The sequence below is a fragment of the Coffea eugenioides genome, chromosome 2 (genome assembly GCF_003713205.1).
Source record: "Coffea eugenioides isolate CCC68of chromosome 2, Ceug_1.0, whole genome shotgun sequence".
In the NCBI taxonomy this organism is placed as follows: Eukaryota; Viridiplantae; Streptophyta; class Magnoliopsida; order Gentianales; family Rubiaceae; genus Coffea; species Coffea eugenioides.
This window is the reverse complement of record NC_040036.1, coordinates 24,499,034-24,522,925: the sequence shown is the minus strand read 5'-3', so window position 1 is coordinate 24,522,925 and position 23,892 is coordinate 24,499,034. Positions and strand designations below refer to the sequence as shown.

At 36.0% G+C, this 23,892-nt stretch overlaps 4 protein-coding genes across 6 annotated transcripts; 3 read left to right on the top strand and 1 right to left on the bottom strand.

The window, feature by feature from the left end:
• The first annotated feature begins 3,860 nt into the window (after positions 1-3,860).
• LOC113757447 (probable serine/threonine-protein kinase At1g09600) lies at positions 3,861-11,594 on the top strand. Of its 3 annotated transcripts, none has more exons than XM_027300737.1 (9): positions 3,861-4,199; positions 4,513-5,023; positions 5,604-5,888; positions 6,618-6,935; positions 8,694-8,921; positions 9,414-9,514; positions 9,953-10,067; positions 10,199-10,636; positions 10,905-11,594. In XM_027300737.1, exons 2-9 carry the CDS (start codon positions 4,535-4,537, stop codon positions 11,109-11,111), a joined length of 2,181 nt encoding a protein of 726 aa, XP_027156538.1. In that variant the 5' UTR covers positions 3,861-4,199; positions 4,513-4,534; the 3' UTR covers positions 11,112-11,594. The 3 variants fall into 3 exon arrangements, with proteins under 3 accessions (XP_027156538.1, XP_027156544.1, XP_027156534.1); XM_027300743.1 differs by having other exon boundaries at positions 3,861-5,023; positions 10,199-10,307; positions 10,401-10,636; XM_027300733.1 differs by having other exon boundaries at positions 3,861-5,023.
• Positions 11,595-12,011: 417 nt separating this feature from the next.
• Positions 12,012-13,413, top strand: LOC113762344 (glucuronoxylan 4-O-methyltransferase 1). Its single transcript, XM_027305744.1, has one exon. The coding sequence runs from the start codon at positions 12,340-12,342 to the stop codon at positions 13,201-13,203; it is 864 nt and encodes a 287-aa protein (XP_027161545.1). The 5' UTR covers positions 12,012-12,339; the 3' UTR covers positions 13,204-13,413.
• A 951-nt stretch (positions 13,414-14,364) lies between these two features.
• Positions 14,365-18,568, top strand: LOC113762871 (ras-related protein RABD1). Its single transcript, XM_027306494.1, has 8 exons — positions 14,365-14,504; positions 14,622-14,694; positions 14,892-14,939; positions 15,035-15,082; positions 15,595-15,666; positions 17,215-17,370; positions 18,022-18,125; positions 18,248-18,568. Exons 1-8 carry the CDS (start codon positions 14,491-14,493, stop codon positions 18,339-18,341), a joined length of 609 nt encoding a protein of 202 aa, XP_027162295.1. The 5' UTR covers positions 14,365-14,490; the 3' UTR covers positions 18,342-18,568.
• Positions 18,569-19,493: 925 nt separating this feature from the next.
• Positions 19,494-21,640, bottom strand: LOC113761406 (ras-related protein RABA2a). Its single transcript, XM_027304380.1, has 2 exons — positions 21,325-21,640; positions 19,494-20,245 (listed from the first exon to the last, which is right to left on the bottom strand). Exons 1-2 carry the CDS (start codon positions 21,487-21,489, stop codon positions 19,766-19,768), a joined length of 645 nt encoding a protein of 214 aa, XP_027160181.1. The 5' UTR covers positions 21,490-21,640; the 3' UTR covers positions 19,494-19,765.
• Between the last annotated feature and the right edge of the window lie 2,252 nt (positions 21,641-23,892).

Here is a 23,892-nt window from a genome sequence, read left to right as displayed (position 1 = left end):
AATAAAGCAAAGGAGAGTAGAGAAATTCGAATTAAATGTGAAAGAAAAATATTGAATTTTTTGTTTGGATTAAATAAAAAAATATATCAAGTATTAGTTAATGAAAACAAAAATGGGCTTTGAAAAATTTCAAATTGTTTCATTGGATGTGGCATTTTTTTCCCTTATATTTTTGTGTACTTTTAGATGGAAAATCATATCTCAACAAAATAATTATACTCTTTCTCTCCTCAAAAATCAATTAATCAAGAAAAATTAAACCCCTCCAATTCTTCTCCTTTCCATTGCCTCATTTACCTCAATACAAATGGTATTATAAATAATCAACTTGTCGACAACCACATGATGCATCATCTGACGTTTTCAATTATGGATTCTTGCATCCTTAAAAAGATGTGGACCTATTTAATTTTGACGGCAAAAGTTCAAATATTCAGAACAAAACCATCTTTAAATCACCGACTGCGGGTCGGTGATAATATATTAGGGTTTTATTATGAAATTACATTTTTTTTAATGTACTTATCTTGTGCCCCTACTAAAAAAAGCCTAAAGATATTGCCATTGGAATAAATTTTTTAGTTGTTGTCCTAGTTTTGATTACCAAATGGCATTTTACTTTACTTTTTATTTTCATCCTTTTGGAAATAATAAAAGTTTTCTTGATAAATTACAAATGGAGGGCCAAAGGCCCATCAACTAGAAACTACAGTCAAGGAATTGAAACTCCGCGTACATCTTGACCCAGGAATCATTTAAGAGTATACGTGGATCGTTGAAAAAAAAAAATTTATACAAGATATCTCTGTTGGGATTCAGCATTTTTTTGAAAAATAATTTTTTCATCTATAATGCTACACTAATATACGAATAAGAAATTTCTTTAAATATGAGAACATATCAATGAAAATTTTAGTTAGTTGACCATTCCTTTGAAGCCAACGGCCTCTTGGGCTGTTGGTACTTGGTATCACCGAGACATTTGGGAGTGGGAGGCAAGACCGCAAGAGTCACCTTGCCACTTTAATTATCGCTGCCACTTAATTGTGGTTTCCTCTGAAATTTCGCCGGCTTTCCCTCCCCTTACACTTGGTTAAAGTAGGTTATACAAATATTATTATTGTAAAAAAAAAAAAGAACATTCCTTTGAAGGTTTGGGCAAATTAAACCTTGGGTTAATAACACTTTGTTCTCTTGAACTTTGGGGTTATTACACTTTTATCAATTTGAACCTGAAATATACATCATTCTATGATTATACTATGCAAAAAAAGATATACGTCTATAACAACTCTCGACTCGTGCTGCTCGAGGTCTCCTACAACAAGGCAAACGAGACCCAAGAACCAGCACAAATTCCGAAACAAACTTGACTAGAATCTAACTCCTACAGGGGGCTGAATACTTTTGGGCCGAGTTTTAAATCAAAATGCTTTTGTGTACAATGGCACTTGATGTATACGTACGATTGTGGAATGAAATGACATAAGAATTCTGATAATTTGGTACTACAAAGACTAGTAATTGGACAAATGGTTTATGTGGTGTTTTGGACCACCAAACAAACATATATTCTTCTAGGACCCAACGTCGCAATAGGATTGCGAACGCAAATTTACATTCCGTTTGCATAGTGTATGGTTAGATTCCCATATTCTCGTCAATTGTCTCGTTTTGCCTTGAGTGGTTCTTTTATGCTGGCCCAAATGATACAATTGACCCTTTTCTTTGTTGTTTTTTGTTTTTTTCTAGAAAATGAGAAAGTAAGTTTAACTTTTCTTTTTTGTTTTGGGTCAATCAGCATCCTCCACTACTATGATAACCTATATTGTGGGGAGGGGGTTCAATTGAGCCAAATGAAAAATAATTTCGAAAGAAAAACAGTTTCGAAATATCTATATTATGATAATCTTGTTTCCCGTCAAAAAGTTGCCACTTAATGTGGTTTATCTAACATCCATATGGGTGTTTAATGCACCTGTATGGTCAAATAATAGTTCAGTTCCCATCGATTTTTCATGATCCTGTTGGATTATCTCCTAGTATAAGTTAGAGTAGGATAGACGGTGACAATAGATAAAAAAATAAAAATAAATAAAAAATTTGAGCCAAAAGAAATGAGAGAGAGAGAAACCAGTTCCGAAACTAGAGAGATCCACTATTAGAGTCCTCTTGATAGATTATTCTAGTCAAGTCGAAATATCTTTAATTAAAGTTGTGAATTCATAGCCAACAAATACCGGATTCCTTGAGTTAGATATTGAAAATGTAAATATTACAGTTGCGAATTTAATAATGTATTTCACAATTTGTAGATATCTTATCCTACACTCTATAATCTATTTGTTCCCACCAATACTGGTTAGTGTGTCACTTATTTTAGTTTTATTTTTTTTTTCCTTCTTGAAGATGTAGGTGTAAATCTGTTGGGAATAAAAAAAAAAAACCTTTTATGGTCCCTTGCGAACTTCAGTCCTCAAATCACGAAAAGATGTTCATCATTTTCATTTTCAAACGTCGACCAAAAAGATTACCAATTGATTGGATGTGGATTTTTGTGGGTCTTCCTTAGATTACTCTTAATTAGGTCCTCTAACCGTTAACCTCTTGAGTGTTTCTAATCTAATTGGGTGTGTGTGTTTCTATCTTTTGATAGAAAAACATCGACCAAAAAGAAAAATCATTTTCTAATCAAAACCTGAGGATGGGAAGACCAATTCCACACCACTTATTAAAAGGAAGAAATTCTTTTTAAGCTCTTCTTGTTTCCCTATGTAAAGCTAAAATAGAAATTATTTTTTCTTCTGTTTTCAATTGCTATTAATTTAGTGTGAAAAAACATTTTATTTTGAGATTGCATTAATTGGATTGTTATTTTTCATAGAAAATTTTTTACGTTTTCTGTAAACGTATTTTTAAATTATTTTTTTAATTATATATATATCAAATCGTTAAAATAAAATTTTTATAAAAATTTTAAAAAATAGCAATCTAAACAGAGCTGACTCACTTTTGATGGCTAATTCTAAACTAAAAAGACACTTTTGGCTTTACATATCATTTTGCACTTTATTTGAAAAGTCACTCTTCTTTAACTAAAAGTTTAGAAAGTTGAACTAAAAATATGTTGACAGCCAGCAGAATCTATTTCCCCAAAACTGAGAAGATAGAGTAAATGATAACAAAACCCCAATAAAATGTTAATATATAAAATTTTGATGACAAAACCAGAAAACAAAAAGAAGAGGCTCCACTGATGGCAATGGGTCAAGAATCAGGATCCAGAAAACACAAAAAGAACCCGAAATTGCCAGGCCACGGGCCCAATAATGCTGGATATTTCACCCGTGGGTCCCAAACTGATAAGTAGGGACACCCGAACTTCCTGACACGTGGCGACAATGAGGACACTGTTCCTACGCGCGGGCCCTAAAGTGGACCCCACTATTTATTCCCCCCTTTCTTCCTCACGAGACCGTCGTGCCCCTTCCCTCTTCCCTTCTCTCTCTCTCAAAAAAAAAAAAAAAAAAACTGTAAAAATGCAGCAAAAATTTCAAAAAAATTGGCACCATTAAAAGAGAAGGATCCCGTTTGCTGTCACAAAATTCAGATGTTTTTACTTTCCAATAGCGAAGAGAAAATAGTTTGCTGTTTCTATACGGAATTGTTATTTTTCTTTATCTATATATTAATCGGTCAATCGCATTTCTAGGACTGTTTAGATCCGAAACTCCCTCTAACAAAAAACGCTTGTAGATTGACACAATTGCATTCCGAAGTCCCTTTTTTTTTAAAGAATTATTTATTTTTAAATAATTAGTTTTAATCGCATGTTTTATTTTTAATTTTTTTTTGAATTGCCGTCCGTTGGATGGGAATAAAATCAAAGGCTGTTGGTTGATTCACTTGAGAATTTTTCGGTAAACAACCCTAATACATAACTTGTTGCCTCGGAATTTGACCAATTGGTTTTAGTTCTGAATCTGGGTCATAATTATTTTGACTCATTTTTTTTCTCCCAAATGAACAAAAATTAGATGTTCTTTTGATAATTATTCTTGTGAGATCATCACTATTTTGGCAATGTGGGTTGTTTTTCGTGTGGATTATTAGAATTGGGGATCTGGGTTGTGCAAAGATCTAAACTTGACGTCTGGGATTGAGATTTCTGGAGTTGCAATAAGGATTGTATACTTCTCGTAAGTTGTTTCTCTTCACATTTTTCTTGGTGCAGTTTAGCATTTTTTATTATAAAGCTCAGAGGGTTTCTGGTGTTTAAGGAAAGAAAATTGAATTGGGTTTTGAAGAAAAATTTGAGGTTTTGGATTTTGCTGTTAGAATTTGTTGGGACATTGATTTGGACTGAAGGGTTGGCTGTAAATCCTGGTTTAAAGGTTTTAATTGGTTGAAGGGTTTTGGGTTTTGGGAGAATGCTGCTTAGTTTTGAGCTAGATAGTGCTAGAATTGAAGAAAATTAGAAAATTAAGTTTGGCATTGTTTGAGGATTTTCAGGGGATTTTGCAGTTTCCTGTTCATGAACAGGAGACTGCAAAAATTTTGGCGGGCCATGGGTTGCGTTTGCTCTAAAGGTGCTTATATAAGTAAGAATCGTGGCAGAGATAAAGAGTCTAAAAAGGCTTCATCTAAAAGATTTATTGCATCCTCTAGAAAGGAGGAAGTAGTCGTGGAGGTTGACAATGGTGCAAATGACGCAACTGCTAGGTTGATATCGACAGAGAATGTTGAGAAAAGTGCAGGCTCAACGCCTCCTTCTCGGGATGAGGCAGAGAAAACATCTGCAGTGGTTGAGAACTCTATGGTGCCTCAGATGCCAGAAACTGGTGCATTTGGAGGTGGAATGAGCGGAAGAGAACCCCAAATGTCTAGGATATTTAGTGTTCGAAATGGAGTTGATGGGGCACAAACCGTCGCTGGATGGCCATCGTGGCTTACAGCAGTGGCTGGGGAAGCTATCAAAGGTTGGATACCTCGAAAGGCTGACTCATTTGAGAAGTTGGACAAGGTCTGTCAGCAATTTTCTTCTTTACTTGCATAATTTGTTGATGAACCTGTTTTCCTGTTATTTTTAACATCTTCATGCCTTGTTTTTTCTGATTTTTTTCTTTGCTAAACTGCAAGGTCATTGATTTCTATATCTGCTTGCCAAGAGAAATGTATAAAAAGTTATTCTGACCATATATCGGTTAATATTGTTAATGCAGGATAAAAAGTTACTCTGATCATTCATTAGTTAATATTGTTAATGCAGGATAATTTCATGCATTACATATGTGTATTTGGGTTATGAAAGGAAGAATAGAAAAACTCGGGACTGAATCAAATCTTCAGATGCCTTCTGCATCTTTATATCTATATGCAGGAAAGAAGATGATATTTCATGTCAAGGTTTAATTCAAACATTCATTTATTGATCTTTCTGAAATATTTCTTTTTAGGGATGAATGTACTTTGGTCTTTAAAAAAACATAGTGCATTATCTTCAACATTTGCCATATCAACTGGAGTAAGACTACTATTTCGTGTTTTATCTGTATGTTTGATCATCGTTTTGATAGTTTGAAGTTAATTTGTGTATTATGCAGATAGGTCAAGGGACATATAGCAGTGTATACAGAGCCCGTGACCTTGAAACCGGAAAAGTAGTTGCGCTGAAGAAGGTGAGGTTCGTCAACATGGATCCAGAAAGTGTCCGATTTATGGCTAGAGAAATCCTTATTCTGCGTAGGCTGGATCACCCAAATGTCATGAGGTTGGAAGGTCTGGTTACTTCGAGGGTCTCTTGCAATTTATATCTTGTTTTCGAGTATATGGAGCATGATCTTGCTGGTCTTGCTGCATCGCCAAAAATTCAATTCACTGAACCACAGGTGCATTTGCAGCTCCTTTCTGGTCCCACTTTTAACCAAATGTTAGTGCGAGGAATTCTTCTTGCAAAAAATGTTTCAAAGGCTTAATATGAACAAATAATTCCGGAGTTGATGGCTCCATCTGTCTTTGTTTATGTGCTGTTTATACTACTTAAACTTCTGCACTTTTTAAGCAGATTAATCTATAAGAATTTTTTAAAGTTTAGTTTACTATTCTGTTGATTTCGGGTTGTCTCTTTTGAATTCTCTGCATAGAGCTTGTAGACGTGCTTGCAAAGACTAGCTAGATTCATAGCATTGCAATTCCATCTTGAGCTTGTGCTTTTAAGTTCCAGAAGTGTTTTATATTTTGAAGCTGGGAGCAAAATGTGACCAAGTGCTTGGACTTTATCAAGAAAAACTTTTAACATCATATACTTGTTATATTGTTTTTGCTTCCTCTCATAATGAAACGGCTGAAAGTTCGTCATTCTCTGCTGATACAGAGTTGTGGTTTGGTTTCCAAAGTTTTATTCCAAAGTTCATATTTATTCCATCTTCCTCTCTGTGGTTATCTCATGCATATTTCCAACTACATCCAAGTATTACCATATGATTTGTTCTATAAATCTTTGATGTTTAGGTAGTTTCTTGTCTAGATAATCTTGCCAGTTTTTGTAATGATTTATGACGTTATATACCATTCTTGCTCTATTTCTTATGGAGGATAGTTGTGGTATGTTTTTTCAGGTTAAATGCTACATGCAACAACTTCTTCGAGGACTTGAACACTGCCATAATCGTGGGGTTCTACACCGGGACATCAAAGGTTCAAATCTCCTAATTGATAATGATGGAAACCTTAAGATTGGTGATTTTGGTTTGGCAACCTTTTTCCGTGCTAATCAGAAGCAGCCCTTGACAAGTCGTGTAGTGACCTTGTGGTATCGGCCTCCTGAGCTCTTGCTTGGATCTACAGATTATGGAGCAGCCGTAGATTTATGGAGTTCTGGTTGCATTCTAGCAGAACTCTTTGCTGGCAAACCTATAATGCCGGGAAGAACAGAGGTAGTTTACACATTAAAGGATGATTTAGGGAGTTGATTGGGGGGAGTGTGAGTTCTATTTGATTGAGTTTTATAATATTTACAAATACTAACAAACTACTTCTGTGTGAAATAATGGAGTCTGGCTCATTTGATTCCATTGATGCATTAAGAAATTATAGATAAATCATAGTGGTTTCATCAATTAGTGCACATAAAAGGAAAATCTAAGTAGCTGCTTCTCGAGCATTCTCATAAAAAATCATCTAGAACTCCTCTGTGTCAATAGAATGGCATCTAATGCTGTTAGAGCTCTCAGCTTAGAGCCATGGGACAAAAATTGCATTCTTTTATATTCTGAGCTATCTACATATCTGCTGTTAAGGCATGAAATGTTTAGAATTTGGGCTTTAATTTTGGAAGTTCTGGTCTATGTTGCAGGTACATGATTTTTGTCATTTCTATTCTCTTCATATCTCCTGCTTTGGGATTTTCCTCCTTCAAGCTTTGCGTGTATTTCAAAAACCTAGAGATCATATTTCAATTTATTTTCTTTGTGGTTCTGTCAAAATTTTGATGCTATGTGGCTTGGCTAAGTCTTAACTTTTCATATGCACATCTGCTTGGTTTTGATATCATGTAATCACATAATATATGTATTACATTACTAATCTTTAGCTGTTATTTAAAGATTGCATCCATAATCTTTTAAGTGTCTTGTTTTCATGCTCAAGTATTAGCCAAACAGAGTGTGGTCGCACCAGGCTCCTCTTAGCACTTGTGCAACCAGATCCTCTTTCCTTTGCTGAATTTTCTTCCTCATTTAGTAATTAATGTAGTGTCTTGAAGTTTCTAGTAGTTTTTCATTTGAACTGTCTTTAGGTAAAGTATATGCTTTTCTTAGCTACTATGATAATCTTATTGATATGATGTAAATACTTGATCATGTGAATTTTAGTTATAGATCCTTAACTATAAGAAGTCTGTAGCTGGTAGAGGTTTGGAGTTGATGAAAAAGCTTAGAGGAAGCTGAAAGAACAAGAACAACCTAGAGTGGGGATAGGATTGTGAGTATGTTTAAGAATGTTATGGCAAGAGTAAGTTGAATGATGCTTCATGGCGTTGAATGAAGCTAACTACATGTAAGTGTAGTCAGTGTAGTCGGCTAAGGCATGCTGAAGATTACAAGAATATCTTTGAAATGGAGATATATGTGACGCTGTTTTAAGGATCTGTGGAGATGACAGCATATTAAATTTGTTGGTTTGTTATGTAGCATGGATTTGGTTAGATTCAACAAGAGTGTGAGCAAGTCTAGTTTAGAAGGCTGTTCTGCTATGCTACTGAGTTGCAGAAATGTGGAGAGGTCTACTTTAAGAAGTGATTGGTCAATAATAGTATCAGTGCTTTCTGAACTCGAAACGAAGACAGATAAGTTAAAGAAAAATTTTAGGCAAATCCCAAATAGAATTTCACAAGCAGTGTGCTGAGTTAGAATACATCTGGTTCTGTTTTATCTATAAAAGATTACATAAATTTTACTTGAGATTGTTTAGTGAGCTGAAGGATTAACTGACTTGATGTTCATGATTGTATAGGACAACTTTGTCTCCTGATTTGTGTACTGCTCTGGATTTGAAGGTTTAACTTTTCTCATCTGGTTTCTTTGTGTCTCTGTGCTTTGTCGATCCTTTGAGTTATGAGCTTAGCGCAGGATTTGTTGGTTTGTGAATGACTTGAATTTGGTTAAACATTTTAACCTTCTTATTTTTGTGTGCAGGTGGAACAGCTGCATAAAATATTTAAACTTTGTGGCTCACCATCTGAGGAATATTGGAAGAAGTCTAAACTGCCACATGCTACAATTTTTAAACCTCAACATCCTTACAAGCGTTCTGTGGGTGAGACATTCAAGGATTTTCCACCTTCAGCATTGACACTTCTAGATTCTCTTCTTGCTTTTGAACCTGAACGTCGGGGATCTGCAACTTCTGCACTTGAAAGTGAGGTAATTCAAAATTCTTTTGTTTTATGCTCTTTTGGTACGCAATTCCTTTTCTTCCTAAAAATTTAATTTTTCCTGTTGCTTGGGAATGTTCACATCTGTGCATTTAATTCTCTCTCCTTTCTAGGCTTAAGCACAAATTGATGCATTAATTTTTTTAAATGCTCTCTTAGCGTCTGATTACAGCACTAATCTTTTATAATTTGATGGCCTACACTCTTTACCTTTACACTGGACTTAATTTCCAAGAAGAAAAGTATCTGGTTGGATTATAGTTTTAGAGATTATTGTGCAACTTACTTGATAATGGCAGTCATAACTATGAAGATCCTACGTACTTTTCTATGCTGTCATTTAGGTGATTACCCACATCAAGTAGTATTTAGGTTTCGGGGATTGCAGTGCGAGACACAGTATTCCTTTATTCACTTGGATGAATAATTTCCCTCTATTGTTTTCAAAAAGTTACCTCCTCATATTGAAGCATTTTTACAGTTCTTCACAACAAAGCCTCTTCCTTGTGCGCCCTCAAGTTTGCCAAAGTATCCACCAAGCAAAGAATTTGATGCTAAGATTCGAGATGAAGAAGCTAGAAGGTAAATAATTTTTAAATGTATTTCTGTACTACTTTGATCGGAGTACTTTGGGTTCTTTTACTAACATTTCAGTCACTGTATTTGTAAATCTGCAATCAGTCGTTACAGTTTTACAATTGTTTTTGTACTTCAGAATTTGACATTCGTACAGTAGCATGCCTACAAGATTTGTGATGCATGTTTTCAACTAGCTAGAGTATATTTTGATCTGGGCTGTGTAGCATGTAGTTCACTTAAAAGATGAATAGGATTTCCTTCTTTGTGTTTTTATTCTTTTAACCAATCATGGATTGTGAACCAACTGAAGATCATTTCCTTTTTGTTTTCAGAATAAATATCTGATCATCAAGGATTTCATTCTCTATTGTTTCTGTAAGAACTAAATATGTGGATTTAGCTTTTTTCTAAATTATAAATTTGTTATTTTCATGATATCAGGCAAAAAGCTGCTGGCAGTAAAGGACGTGGGATTGAATCTTACAGAAAAGGTTCCAAAGAATCCAAAGCTGTCCCAGCACCGGATGCTAATGCTGAGCTGCTGACATCCATGCAGGTATTTCTGGATTACTTAAGACAATGATCACAAATATGTAAACCTATATTGTTAGACCATGAGCATGAATGCCTCGAGATGTCTTAGGTTCTGTATAATATACTGATCAATCTAAATTTTCTTGAATCCAGAAATGGCAGGCTCAATCGAACCCCAAAAGCATTAGTGAGAAGTATAATCATGAAGAAGATGGTGGTTCTGGCTTCCCAATTGAACCATCCAGACCATCTTTAAATAAAGGTCATTTGTTGCAAAATGGTGCTTCAAGAAGTTCCTTAAATATGGATGTAAATGAAGCCGGGTCCAACATTAATTGTTCAAGGTATGGCGCAGAGTCTAGAATGCAAATACCAAACAAATCCCAAGGAACAGCTGCAAAGTTGTCTAGGTTCTCCAACTCAGTTGCAGCTCATGGCAGTTCTCACCTTGATCTTAGTGGAGAGGGTAGTACCCATCCTCAATGGATGGAGGAGCGCCTAAATGATTCTGGTTCAACATGCCATCTGCTGGGAGGGACGAGTTCGTCACACAAGAAGGATGAACAGGCATACAGAAAGGAATTTAATGGGGTAAGGGAGTAAAGATACTTGTTAGTATCTTTTTTATTTTTCCGTTTTCAATATTTAGAAATTTTCCTGCGGGGCTTGGCCACGTGATCAGTGATATCTTTCGGTTAACTTAAAAGAGTTCTATGACTGCCACTTCCAGGCACATACTCATACCAATGCAGAGACATAAACTAAGACCCAGACATCTTCTTCCCTGGGGCCCCTTCCATTCACTGAAAAGCCAAAATGAAATTATTTTTGAATTTGCTTGTTTTGGTTTTTACATCAGGGTTACGCTCTGAAGAAGTCGAGGATTCACTACTCTGGACCATTGCTTCCCCCTGGAGGAAATATTGAGGAAATGCTCAAAGAACATGAGAAACAAATACAAAATGCAGTTCGGAAAGCTCGTATTGACAAAAATAAGAACACAAAAACCTATGCTGATAATGGACAGACAGAACTGTTGCTGCAGTATGTAGGGAATGGCCGGTGACCTTGCGAGGAATTTCCTGCTACCTATGGATTGAATCCTGTGTCATGATAGCACGCCTTGAGTTCGCGAGTCTACTGCTTCAGAGATTAAGCAAACCTCATCAGCATGAGAGGAAAAATGTCATTGGGCTATCTGGGATTGAAATGCATTAGCGACTCGACGTTCCAGACCTAAAATAAGGTTCCTACCTTTGAAAGCAGCACATGATGGGAAGAAATCGGGTAGCCTGGAAAAGAAAAAAAATCACCCAAAATGATGGGTATCACTATGAAAGAAAATGACAAGCAACTTCATGCTTGTTGGATGGGGAGGAAATCATTCCTGATGGTGTATGGCAGTTAGTGACAATCTTTTGTACAGTTTTACCATGTTCTTTTTCTTTTGTTTATTGTAATGGCGAAGCCATTCATGCACATATGTAAAATTTTGACACCCCAGGCCAGCATCGAGCTAATGAAAGAGAATCAGAGTTTTTTTGGATCACATGTAAGTTAGCAGAGAGAGTTGTTTTGTGAAGGAATGCTCAGAATCCTTTGTTGCTGTACTACAAATTGGGATCCAAGGCAAGTAGGAGTAAAATGGTAAAATGTAACCTGTTAATTTGGTTCTCAACGTGAATGGTAACAGACTGTGGGGCTATAACTATAAGAGGAAGTGTTAACCAGCTATTGGTCCATGCAATGACAATTTCTAAACCAGGGATTTAAAAAATGCTTCCTGCAATCCAATATTTTCACTGAGGCAAGGAGATAATTAGTTTCAAAGGTAGCTCGAAGCAGATTCAGGGCTCTAGAGAATGGTTGTCAATTAATGTTACAGAATCCGTTCACCTACGATTATCTTTTTGGCAGTCCCTAAACTCAGATATCCGATGTCCTTAAACAGGTGTAAAAGTATTGAATCACATCCATATCTGTATCTCGACCTGATCAACATCAAAGTACGTAGTAAAGGTCCATCACCATCCACTATTCCATCCTGACGCGAAAATCTCCACCAACTTAGCAGATCTACCAGCAACTATTTTGCTTCAATCAAAATCTTTGTAGTTTCTTTGTCTTCATCACTTCATCTCCAAGCATTACTACAGCTATCTAAGTGTTTAGTGCTCTCTCTATCAATGCAACATGATGTACTACGTACACTATATTTCAGAAGCAAATATAGACCCTTACCACAGGACAGGATCTCCCCCTGCAGAAACTGAAAGTTTGATCATCAGCAAATCATGAGGCCTAAGACCCAAAATCCCCTTAACATAAAGCTTCTAATGCTTGGCGTTTTTATCGCTTTTTTCCTTCTCTTTGTCTTGAGATCAAGCTTTTCATCCTCCAATCAAAGTCCAATCCCAACTCTTCCAAGACCCTTGAGTGGTCCTTTGAAAGATGAGAAGATTTCAAACTGTTCGCCGTCTTGCAACAAAATCCCGTCCACCTTAGCTCAAGCCATCATTCACTATTCAACCTCCTCCATCATTCCACAGCAAACGCTGAAAGAGATCTCAGTAACCTCCAAGATTTTGGAGAAGAAGTCCCCTTGTAATTTCCTTGTGTTCGGGCTAGGCCACGACAGCCTTATGTGGAGCGCGCTCAACTCTGGTGGACGGACTATTTTCCTCGAAGAAGACGAGTCCTGGATTGAGCAAATTAAGAGAAGATTTCCAATGCTAGAGTCGTATCATGTTAGCTATGATAGCAAAGTGAATCAGGCAGATGAGCTGTTGGAGGTGGGCAAAGGGCCCGAGTGCACACCTGTTGCTGATCCCAGATACTCAATGTGCCAGCTTGCCTTAAAGGGCTTGCCTAGTGAAGTTTATGAGATAAAATGGGATTTGATCATGGTTGATGCTCCAACAGGTTACTATGACGAAGCTCCAGGGAGAATGACAGCCATATACACAGCCGGGATGATGGCGAGGAATCGAGAAGATGGAGTAACTGATGTTTTTGTGCATGACGTGAATAGAGATGTTGAAGATAAGTTCTCCAGGGCCTTCTTGTGTGATGCATACGTGAAGAAACAAGAAGGAAGGATAAGGCATTTTAGAATCCCAAGTTATAGGAGTAACTTGAACCAGCCCTTCTGCCCGTGATGATGTTTCTAGCATGGTTTTTGTGTACGAGAATCACGTCGTCATCGTTCCTTCTAGGAAGCTCTCTTTTTTTTTTTTTTTTTTTTTTTTTTTTCTGCGGCAGGTATTTTGAGACTTGATACTGATGCAAGATGCTCAGGACTTTCAACTTTTAGTTTGTCGTTTCATTGATGAGGGAAAGCACAAGAAAAATAAAGGTACTAAAGACAACATGGCTTTGTGCAGAAATAAAGACAACATTGGATACTGATTCAATTTTCTGCCCGAAATAGATAAAACTGAGACCGACCAATGAACCAAAGCGGACACAAAAAACAAGATACAGTAGTATCAATATGTTGTCTTCTTTGCCAATATCATCAACTCTTTGCTGCACGACTAAGTAGTTTGGAAACTTGCTGTTCTAACATTATTAATTCTTCCATCCATGTATATATATATAGCCCACAGATTGACAAAATTGCACGAAGCAAGCTCGTGTCTGGGCAAAAATGCCAAACTCGCTACGCTGGCTAGGCTGCGCTCTTTTTTTTTTTCATGCAAATCCAATGTATTAAGCCAAATTTGAATAGCTTCAGTTTTCATTTCATTGTTGACTTTGTTTGATCTCATTTGATGCACTTGTTAGAAACATCAAACAATAATGAGTTTGGGTTTCATTTTCACTCGATAAAAGTTTGCTGTAGAATCCGCTTTTAATACTCCATTAGTAATAGACGGTCCAATGTTAATCAGAAGTTACTTTTTTTTTATCTCATAAAAGTAACGTAACAAGTCCAAATTTAACAAAAGCTCATGGTTCAATCTTTAGTGCAAATATGCAAAAATGTCGTAGCACGTTGCTCAAATTGATCAAAAATCAATTATTTTTGACAGTTATTTTTTTGATGAAAAGAGTTTAGTACCGTAAATGAACAAATCTTTCTCAACTGGAGCTTCAAAGAGTTTGAAAAACTCCTTTGAGTTTCAATTGATTTTAAGTCACACAATAAGTTACTAATGAATAGTTGAGGGGTAAAGTACAAATTGGTGATAGTTCATGAGCGTATATCGCAATTAATTCTAAAAAGTGGGTTGAAGTTGGAATTACACAAGTTGGAAAACGAGAAAAGTAACAAGCCTTCAATTGCACTACCGCTGTAGTCTTTATTTATCCCCACGAGTACCCCACTTAGCACTCAACTACTCTATTCTCTCTCCCCTTTCCTTTCTTTCTTCTTCTGCTGCTGTTCGGCAAAAAGGAAACCTTTTGATTTCGGCAAAGAAGATTTCACGAATTTAGAAGAAATGAGTAACGAATAGTAAGATTTCATCATTTCATACCGCCTTTTGCTAAATTTCTTCTTCAATTTTTGCTTGTTTTGGTATATATTGCTTTTGTTAACTGTTAATCTAATTTTCCTGTTGTTTGTTAAAAGCGATTATTTGTTCAAGCTACTTCTAATCGGCGACTCATCTGTCGGCAAATCTTGTCTTCTTCTCCGATTCGCTGTATGTTCGCTTCATCTATACTTTAAACTGTCTGCTCATCGTTAGTACATTTTGTTGGGTGTATTATGGTTGTTGACCGTCATTTCTTATAATATTCATATTTTTCTTTAAAGGTTAATTGATGAAGTAGTAAGTTATGAAGTAAAGAGAGCTGTATTTTCGGTGGAAGTTATTACGATATTTGTTGGTGATTTCAGGATGACTCTTACGTGGATAGTTACATCAGCACTATCGGAGTTGATTTTGTAAGTTCTTTAGTTTGTAACTCGTGGTGTTACATAGTTTGCAACTATTTATTTAGTGATGATTAGGTAACATAAATCTTTTTAAACTTTTGCAGAAAATTAGGACTGTGGAGCTGGATGGAAAGACAATCAAGCTGCAAATTGTGAGTGAATCTATTCTTTTTTTATGTTTCTACTACACTCATGAGCTCTGTTGTTTTGATTATTACTTACTAGGAAAAAAATTGGCTAGTTGCATATGATGAATTAAGATATGACCTTCAAGATTCTTTAGGGAATTGATTGTTCCATGCATTAGATAGTGCATTTCCTTCATTTGTGTTTTGATTTATTTTTGTTATGAGAGGCGAGCTTAGGCGACCCTAAATACTAGGATAGGGTGCAACGAGGCTTTTGTTCTTTTTGTTTATTTTGAACAAGGGGCTTTTGATGGTTGAGTTGATTTTAGTGGCCTGAGGGTTATAGTTGCTGCAAAGAAGCAAGTTGGAAAGAAATGCAAATGAGCTATTAGCAGAGTGATGATGCATGAATAGATTGTAGGTTTTTTTTTTTTTGGGGTGGGGGGGGGGGGGGGGGGTGTGTGTGTGTGTGTGCGGGGAGTCGAGTTCAAGTGCAGATGATATATTACTGATGACTCTGTCACTTGCCTCTTCAGTGGGATACTGCTGGCCAGGAGCGTTTCAGGACTATAACCAGCAGCTACTATCGTGGAGCTCATGGAATAATAGTAAGGAATATCATTTTACAGCTTTATTTGGCTCAAGATTTTCTGAATTTTATACTCTTAGGAAGGCAATGCTTATGCCTTGATATTTAGTTGGAGTATAGTTAAATTTTTTTTTTAATAAACATGCACTTTGCTGCTTTCAGATGTCTGCTCTATGTTCTGTATGTAGCAACTGTTTTTGTTCTTTTATGAGATATTCAGGATTTTGGATGCTTTGGATCTGTTTCTGCGGCCTGGATATGTTCATTTTCCTCTCATAGATGTTTATTATATGTTAATTACTTTGGCAAACATGCTATCTACGTGGATTGCCGGTCAATTGGTCAAGGTATCTTGTTCCATCATATTTTATTAAAGCTTGTTTGAGCATGCAAAGTTCGTAAGAGATGTCTGACTTTTGAGTATATTGTGCTAGGGACTGTAAGACTTTGATATAGTTTTAATTATGTTGTCAATATCCACATTGAGTTGACAAACTCAATTTCCATGACCTATAGAGTCAGTGTATATGCCTACTACATATCCTTTATTCCTTGGATTTTTTGGATAACTTTTTAAGGGGAAACTCTCCAACATTAGGCAGCACAAGAATATGAATTGGGACTTACAGCTGACACTGTGTTGGACTGCAGCATGAGTAACATATGTATTTTCTGGTTGATTGTTGTGAAAAGGTTTAAGGAAGAGGTTACTAAACTTTTTGGAATGCTTTTATGGCAAAAAAGAGTGCTTAGAACTGGGGAGATGTAGGTCAAAGCCTTGGAGTTTCTTCATCAGCCTTCTTATTTATTCACTTGGAGTACGCTTTTTGTCCTGTTAATATTTTTTCTTTTGGCATGAAACTTTGCATGTTTAGGTATGTTATACTCGAACTAGATTTTCTCCAGTATATTGGTCCGTGGTGACATCCTTGAATCTTTCTTTTAATACATACTGCTATCATCAATATTCTAGAACTCGTCTTAAATCAGCCTGTCTATGTAGATTACTCAAAACTTTTTATTCTCAAAAAGTTGAAATTGCTCACCGGCAAGCAAGGTGTAGTTTGTTAAACTATTGAAATAATTTGAAAATCAAATGTCTTATATTTCCATTGGAATTTTACCCATCATATTATTTAACATCGCTCCTCGCGAGCTCTAACTAGTTGCATTGGAATCGTGAACTGAGATTAACATTCTTTTTAGATTTAATGTCATTTTTCTTCAGCCACCAAGAATTAACTTTTCATTTTTATATTGTTTGACACCAAAAGAAAAATGTTGAATTTTGATCGTACTTGTAGGAATATCTAAATCCAGAACTTTGCTTATATTTGGAATTTGTCTTGAAATGAGTGAAGGGACTGTTGGATCATGGACAAGTAATGAAGGGTTGCACATCCTTTTTGTTAATGGACATAAAATAATCAGTTCTCAAGAATAATTAAATTCCCATCTCAATTTTCTTAAAGCAAATCAGCCCTTACTGTGTTTTGTTTGATGGTATTTGTGTTAAGGCCTTCTTTTGGTTCCTTTTTGGCTCTTACACACTTTTAAATTGCAACAGATTGTGTATGATGTAACGGAGATGGAAAGCTTCAACAACGTTAAGCAGTGGTTGAATGAGATTGATAGATACGCTAATGATAGTGTGTGCAAGCTTCTGGTGGGGAACAAATGCGATTTAGTTGAGAACAAGGTTGTTGATACCCAGACTGCAAAGGTATATGTGTAATTTTTCTATCCTGAACTATTTGATCGCTTATATCTTTTCGGAGTTGCTTAGTAGCTAGTGCACACATTCCGGTACTTGGATTTCAAGCTTCATATTATGTCCTAAAAAATAAATAAGGGGGGTCTGGGGAAGGAAAAGCTGACAGACCAGAAAACTTGTGACAAACATACTACATGTTAGTCTTATACTTCAAGATTTCGTACTTGGCTGTTATATTTCTTTTTTGTTTGAAAGAATGGGTGCATTGACCTTGCTGACATGCAGCAGAATGATTTGACCTGTCAGAGATGCACATTTTCAGCATCTACTTGAACAACACCATACTGGCAAACCAGTCTCATTTGATGGTATTTGCTGACAGTTTGCCCTGCTACTACTGCTGAATGTACATCTATCCTAGATAATGGATGGTCTAAGCCTTTGTAAAACGTCACATTTTGCCATATTACAACACACATGCAGATGTTGGTCCAGGGTTTGATGTGATGGAGTGATTCGAAATTTAGAAAAGAAATCTACATTTTGGTTTTTTTGTGTGTTCTAAAAATTGCGAGCTTAGTTTATGCTCTGCTTGTTTATAATAATTTTCTTTTAATATCATCTAATTCAAATGTCTGTATTGGCTGGAGTGAATCTCAGGCATTTGCAGATGAGCTTGGGATCCCATTTCTTGAGACCAGTGCGAAGGATTCTATTAATGTGGAGCAGGCTTTCTTAACTATGGCTAGCGAGATTAAGAAAAAGTAATGCAACTGAATACTACCGGTGCTTTTGTAGATTCATTGACTTGAAATAGTGTTAAGTTGTCATTGTTACAGTTGATTTGCTTTTATCATCTGTTCTGATAGTTGAATTTTTTTTGCAGAATGGGTAACCAGCCATCTGCAAGCAAGAAGGCAACAAGCACTGTTCAGATTAAGGGGCAGCCAATTGAGCAGAAAAGCAACTGTTGTGGTTAACTGTACATGTGACTGTAGTTCTTTAATGCAATCTAGCAGAAAAATGTTTAAAAAAATGCTAAACCTTCTTCTTGTGTAGACTGTTGACCTCGTTAATCTTCTAATGTGCTTATAAGTTGATGCCAATTGTATTTTGTGGATTTAAGAGGAAGAAGGTCTGTACTTCTTGTTTATTGGACTGTCTTTTCTTTCTTTGTTATACATATCATTCTTACTTTGTCTACCAATTCTTCCTTTTTAGAGTCTCTTTTATTAACATTTTTTACTGGTAGATTCATAGAAATTATGTTTATTATGATTATTTGTGTGAAGCTGGTGTGATGAGATGGTCTATTGTCTGTTTTTGTGAAGTCAAAAGGCACATTGTCAAACAATTCTTTTCCATACTTATTATGTGGGTCTTGCCTCCATAAATTGATCATGAAATAGTATTTACTGTAATGCTTTCTCCTACCTCTCTGTTCTGCTTCATTTTCTTTTCGTAGTTTAAAGCAAAGAGAAAAAGGTAAGTATGACTACCAATTGGTTTGCTGTAACGCTGTCATTGAGATTAAATGGCATATATATCGTGAGGTTGGTCCTTTTACCAAGCCAGCCTTGACAAATGAAATAATACGTGGAGACTGGAGATACAAGAGAGGCAGTGATATGTCCTAGCTTTTCTTCCAATATGGTACAAATGCGCCATATACACTCGTACACTTAATTTCAGACCCATTAACATGCTGTGCCGAATCTGGAAATCAGTTTATCTGAAAATAGCAGCCTGAATGTGTGAACCCAATCACTGAAGAGACAATGATAGGTTTATCTGAAGGTAAACTGAAAGTGAAGGGGAACTAGGTTTATCCATGGGAACTTTTATTTTACTTGTAAATGTTTAAGGTTACGAAACCGTTTTGGAGAGACTGCTGATTTATTCGGTGCGTGCATTGGGGGTGCGAGGGTGGGGGGCGGAGAGGAAGTATCCTTCTATGCTGTGTACGTTGGCGGCGTGAGGGAGGAGAAAGGAGGGAAAGTACAACATTGTTAACCATTTACGGTGTGACCATGGCTCCACTCTGGAAGTGCAAAATTTTCGGCAGTGGTTTTATGTAAATGCATCTGATTTGGCTTGAACGGCTTTCGCCAACCTTGAACTGCAAAAACAGGAAAACAATACACTTTTCTTCTGCTGGAATTTTCATGGCACTTGAATAAATACATAATATGACAAAAACCATCTGGAAATCATATACTCATCCAATGACATCACCAAAAAGAACTAGAATGGAACAAAGAAAAGTGAAAGTAGCTTCGTCAATATAATAAACATAAAACAGAGATGAAAAAACAAAAGAAAAAGAAATGAGATGAATATAAGGCTTCTTGGTAGGGCTGAGGAGTTGGCAAGAGAAGAGGTGATTCAGATGAGAATACAACATTTATGATGAACAGCAAGCCTTCTTGGCGTTGGTCTCATCGGCTCCCACAACTAAAGTTTGTCCTTCTTTAATGCTTGCTGGCGCTGACTCATCAGAAGCAAGCGACTTCTTACTAATTATACGATATATGTCTCCAAGTATTGTCTGAAAAGCCTTCTCTACATTTGTTGCTTCTAAAGCAGATGTTTCAATAAAAGCAAGGCCTTCCTTCTCAGCAAAGCTTTGAGCATCCTCTGTAGCAACTGCTCGGAGATGCTTCAGGTCAGTCTTGTTTCCAATGAGCATGATGACAATGTTGGAATCTGCATGGTCCCTCAGCTCCTTCAGCCACCTGCTGACATTGTCAAAGGTGGTTGGTTTTGTCACGTCATAAACCAGAAGAGCTCCAAGAGCACCTCTGTAATAGGCACTTGTAATGGCTCTGTATCTCTCCTGGCCAGCTGTGTCCCAAATCTGAGCTTTTATAGTCCTTCCCTCAACCTAGAAAAGTAACGAGTGTTAACTGTATATCCAAGCAATAAACTGTGTATAGATTTCACAGCATGAAGTGAACCAACACAAATACGCAAGGATACAGCAGGAAGAAATCTAAACACAACCGAGCTCAGATGCAGTCGAAAAACAGTAAACTATTCGACTTGCCATTTCCTCAAATAAAAGGCCATAACATCTGATTTAAAATTCAAATGATCGACCATTTCAATCAAACTCCATTAGGAAATAAGACCTTAACTACATTTAAGGTCAGACAGCTTTTCTCTTCTCAACAAAAACTCAGGCAGCTTTTCAATCTAGGATTGAGCCTCAGATGCAACAATGTGACATCTAATTCAACCGGGCTCCCCGGTTGTGTGATCATGGAGAGCTTTCAAGTTGTACAACCTGCTATCTAACACACACACACACACACACACACAAAACAAGAATCAGAAAGCACTCAGGCAAGTCACCCATAACCACATTCAATGTTAGCTAGATTACAACTTGGCCAGAGTAGCTTATAGGCTTTGAAAGGAAAATAGATCACGGGATTGCATTAAATGCTCATAAAAAAAAAACTTTACCTCTGTTTTTCCTTGTTTCTTACTAATCAATGAGCAAACAGTGATATCCCCTCACCTCATTCGTCGAATCTTTGCAAGCATTACCTTACTACCAGGTATCTTAAACCAAAACAAAGTTCATACGCACCCATACCACTAAATTGTCCTATGGTTATACTAAAATTGCAAATCATAGAAATTTAAAAGCAAAACTAATCCAACATACAACCATTAGACGGATAGATGCCCACAATTACAGATCTAATATAAACAGCATTGGAGAGTGAAAATGATGAAAATATCCAGCAAAGCAATGTAGTGCTAATAATGCAACTACTGCTACTACAAGTAGCAGACATTCAAAAACATACTTAGTAGGAAGTAAAGAATTCAGCTTTTTTTGGGTTCTTCTTAAGTGTGTGAGTGTGTGAGAGAGAAAGTGGGCGAAAGAGAGCGAGTTAGTTAAGAGCTAGTAGTCGTAGGGTGGAAAAAGAATGTGGGCGTGTGGATGGGCACCTGAAGGGTGCGGGTGGCGAATTCGACGCCGATGGTGGATTTGGATTCCAAGCAGAATTCGTTCCTGGTGAATCGGGAGAGCAAATTGGATTTGCCTACCCCGGAATCGCCGATTAATACCACCTTGAATAGGTAGTCGTATTCCTCGTCCGGTCTCCTCGCCATATCTCTCTCAAATCTCTGCAACCCTTGTACCCCTTTTGAATCGTTCCTCGGCTTTACTCTTCTACAGTTTCTGCTGGATCCGAGAAATTGACGGCGATCGTTGATTTTGATGACCCCCGACTAGCAATTGACATTTGGGGGGGAAAGAAAAAGAAACGATGGATTAGTTGATGATCCATGATGAAGCCACGGTCTCAAATTTGCAACTGCGCGATGTTGGTGCAATGACGTATCTGCCCTTAGATTTGTTTTTTCTTTTTCTTTTTTTTTTATCCCTGCTTTCTCTTCCAATTACAATTGCCCTCCTATTTGCCAAATAATAACTTGTAATATTTCAATTAGGATTCTCGTCCACGCTTTAAAAGTTTTAAGTTGTCGCAGGAAAGCACATATTCACAATTATTTACAATGAAAAAAAAAATCTAAAAATTCTCCTCTAACCCCTCAACTAACTAAAATGATTACATTCACAATCATAATTGTATCCCTATATTTAGATGTTTTTCTAAATTAATTTTACTTTTATCAAAAAATTAACACCTAACACCTCTCTAATTAGTATACATTCTAGGAGCAAAAGTTAACCAAATCATTTTGTTTTACACTTTGTTGCATCCCCAAGGCAAGAGGGCTATCTGGCATTAGGAAATCCCAAAGTGGTTAACGATCATCTTACCTCAATTTTGATGTTCTTGGACTAAGATTCTTTTAACATTGAGACATCTTTAGATAATTCTCCTTTGAATTTTTTATTTTCTTTTTTTATCTCCCTTTTTCCTTATTGAATTGCCTTTATTCATCTATTTATTTATTGTTAATGTTTTGGTGAGCTTTTTACTCAGCTTAGCTTTATATGTTATGTCCATCTCGTACCTGTCGCTTCAAATTGGCCTTTAATGCATTTCTAGCTCTTTCTACTATTTTCACGATATTTTCTTTAATAGATGAATGTGCAAAAAGAAGAAGAACTAATTCATGCAATGGAACATGATTCTCAACCTTAAGGATGTACAAAAGTTGAACTACACAAGGACTTGTTTCTATGGTTGAACAATGAGCACCCAAAAAAAAAACTAGCAAAATGTGGAGTAAATCTTATATGCACTAACAGTATATACACTATCACCGTTGGATCCATGATATATGTGTAAAAGTTAAATTTCAAATTCAAATTTTGCATAATTATCATTCATCCAACACTGGTAGTGTATACATTATCGCCGTTAGAGTAAATCTTATATATAATGCAAAATATCGAGTAAATCTTATATACATTAATAGTGTATACATTATCACCATTAAATCCATGACATATGTGTAAAAGTTAAATTTCAAATTCAAACTTAGGTACCATTATAGAGTAGAAACAATTAAAGTATCAAATATTGTCACGGTCCAATTTTTATTTCCACAACAACTTTTGTTGAAATGACAAGCTACTTCTGTTGTGTCCAAATTTTACTTGGAGTTGAGGATGGCAAATCTGGCATTTTGTGCAGAAATAGGTAATATAGCTAATACAGCAATAACAATAGCTAATATATGAAGGGGGAGGAGGGGAGAAGTAGTACTTTTAAGTAAAGTTTAAGGGGTTTATTGTAATTATAATGTCTTATCATTGAAGTTAGAAGTTTCTTAACAAGGGCGGAATACATGTCGGAAACCTACGCGAGTTCCCACATGGAATTGGAGAAGCTTCCAGATTTTGAGATTGTTGGGAAGACTGACGAGGACTATTTTGGAATCTTGAAATTGAAAACTGTAAATTATTCTTGGAATAATTTCAAAAACCGACCCTGAGATTTTTTACTATTTCACTGGCCTCCCTCTGAGCTTTAAAAATTACGTTAATTTCTTTTAAAATTTATTATCTTGTAACATTTAGATTCAACCAATAATTAAAAAGTGATATTAGGAAACATAAAATAATATGATTCCGTCACTGTCCTTTATCTACTAAATTATTTGATTAATCTAACACATGTCCAAACATTAAAGAAAATACTAAAATTTGTTGTTTATCATCAGGGATTAAATCACACATAGCATCAAAATTAGTATATTATTCTATATATTTTATTTAATGTAAGACTTAAATTGCTTTTTTCAATTACGAACTCATCGTCAAACATGATCAATAATAAATAATCAAAAAAATTTGTAACCAAAATATTAAACAAACTTTAATGCCATAAAATCTCAGCAACTAATCTTAATATGTTGCCAAGAATATTTATGATGTTAAAATTTGTTCTCTGTAATATTTTAGTTGCAAAATTTTTTATTATTTGTTGTTGATTATGTTTGATAATGGATATGCAATTAAAAAAAAGTAATTTGGAACTTGTATTAAGTGAAAATATAACATGATATACTATTTTTTGATACTATATGTGATTTGAT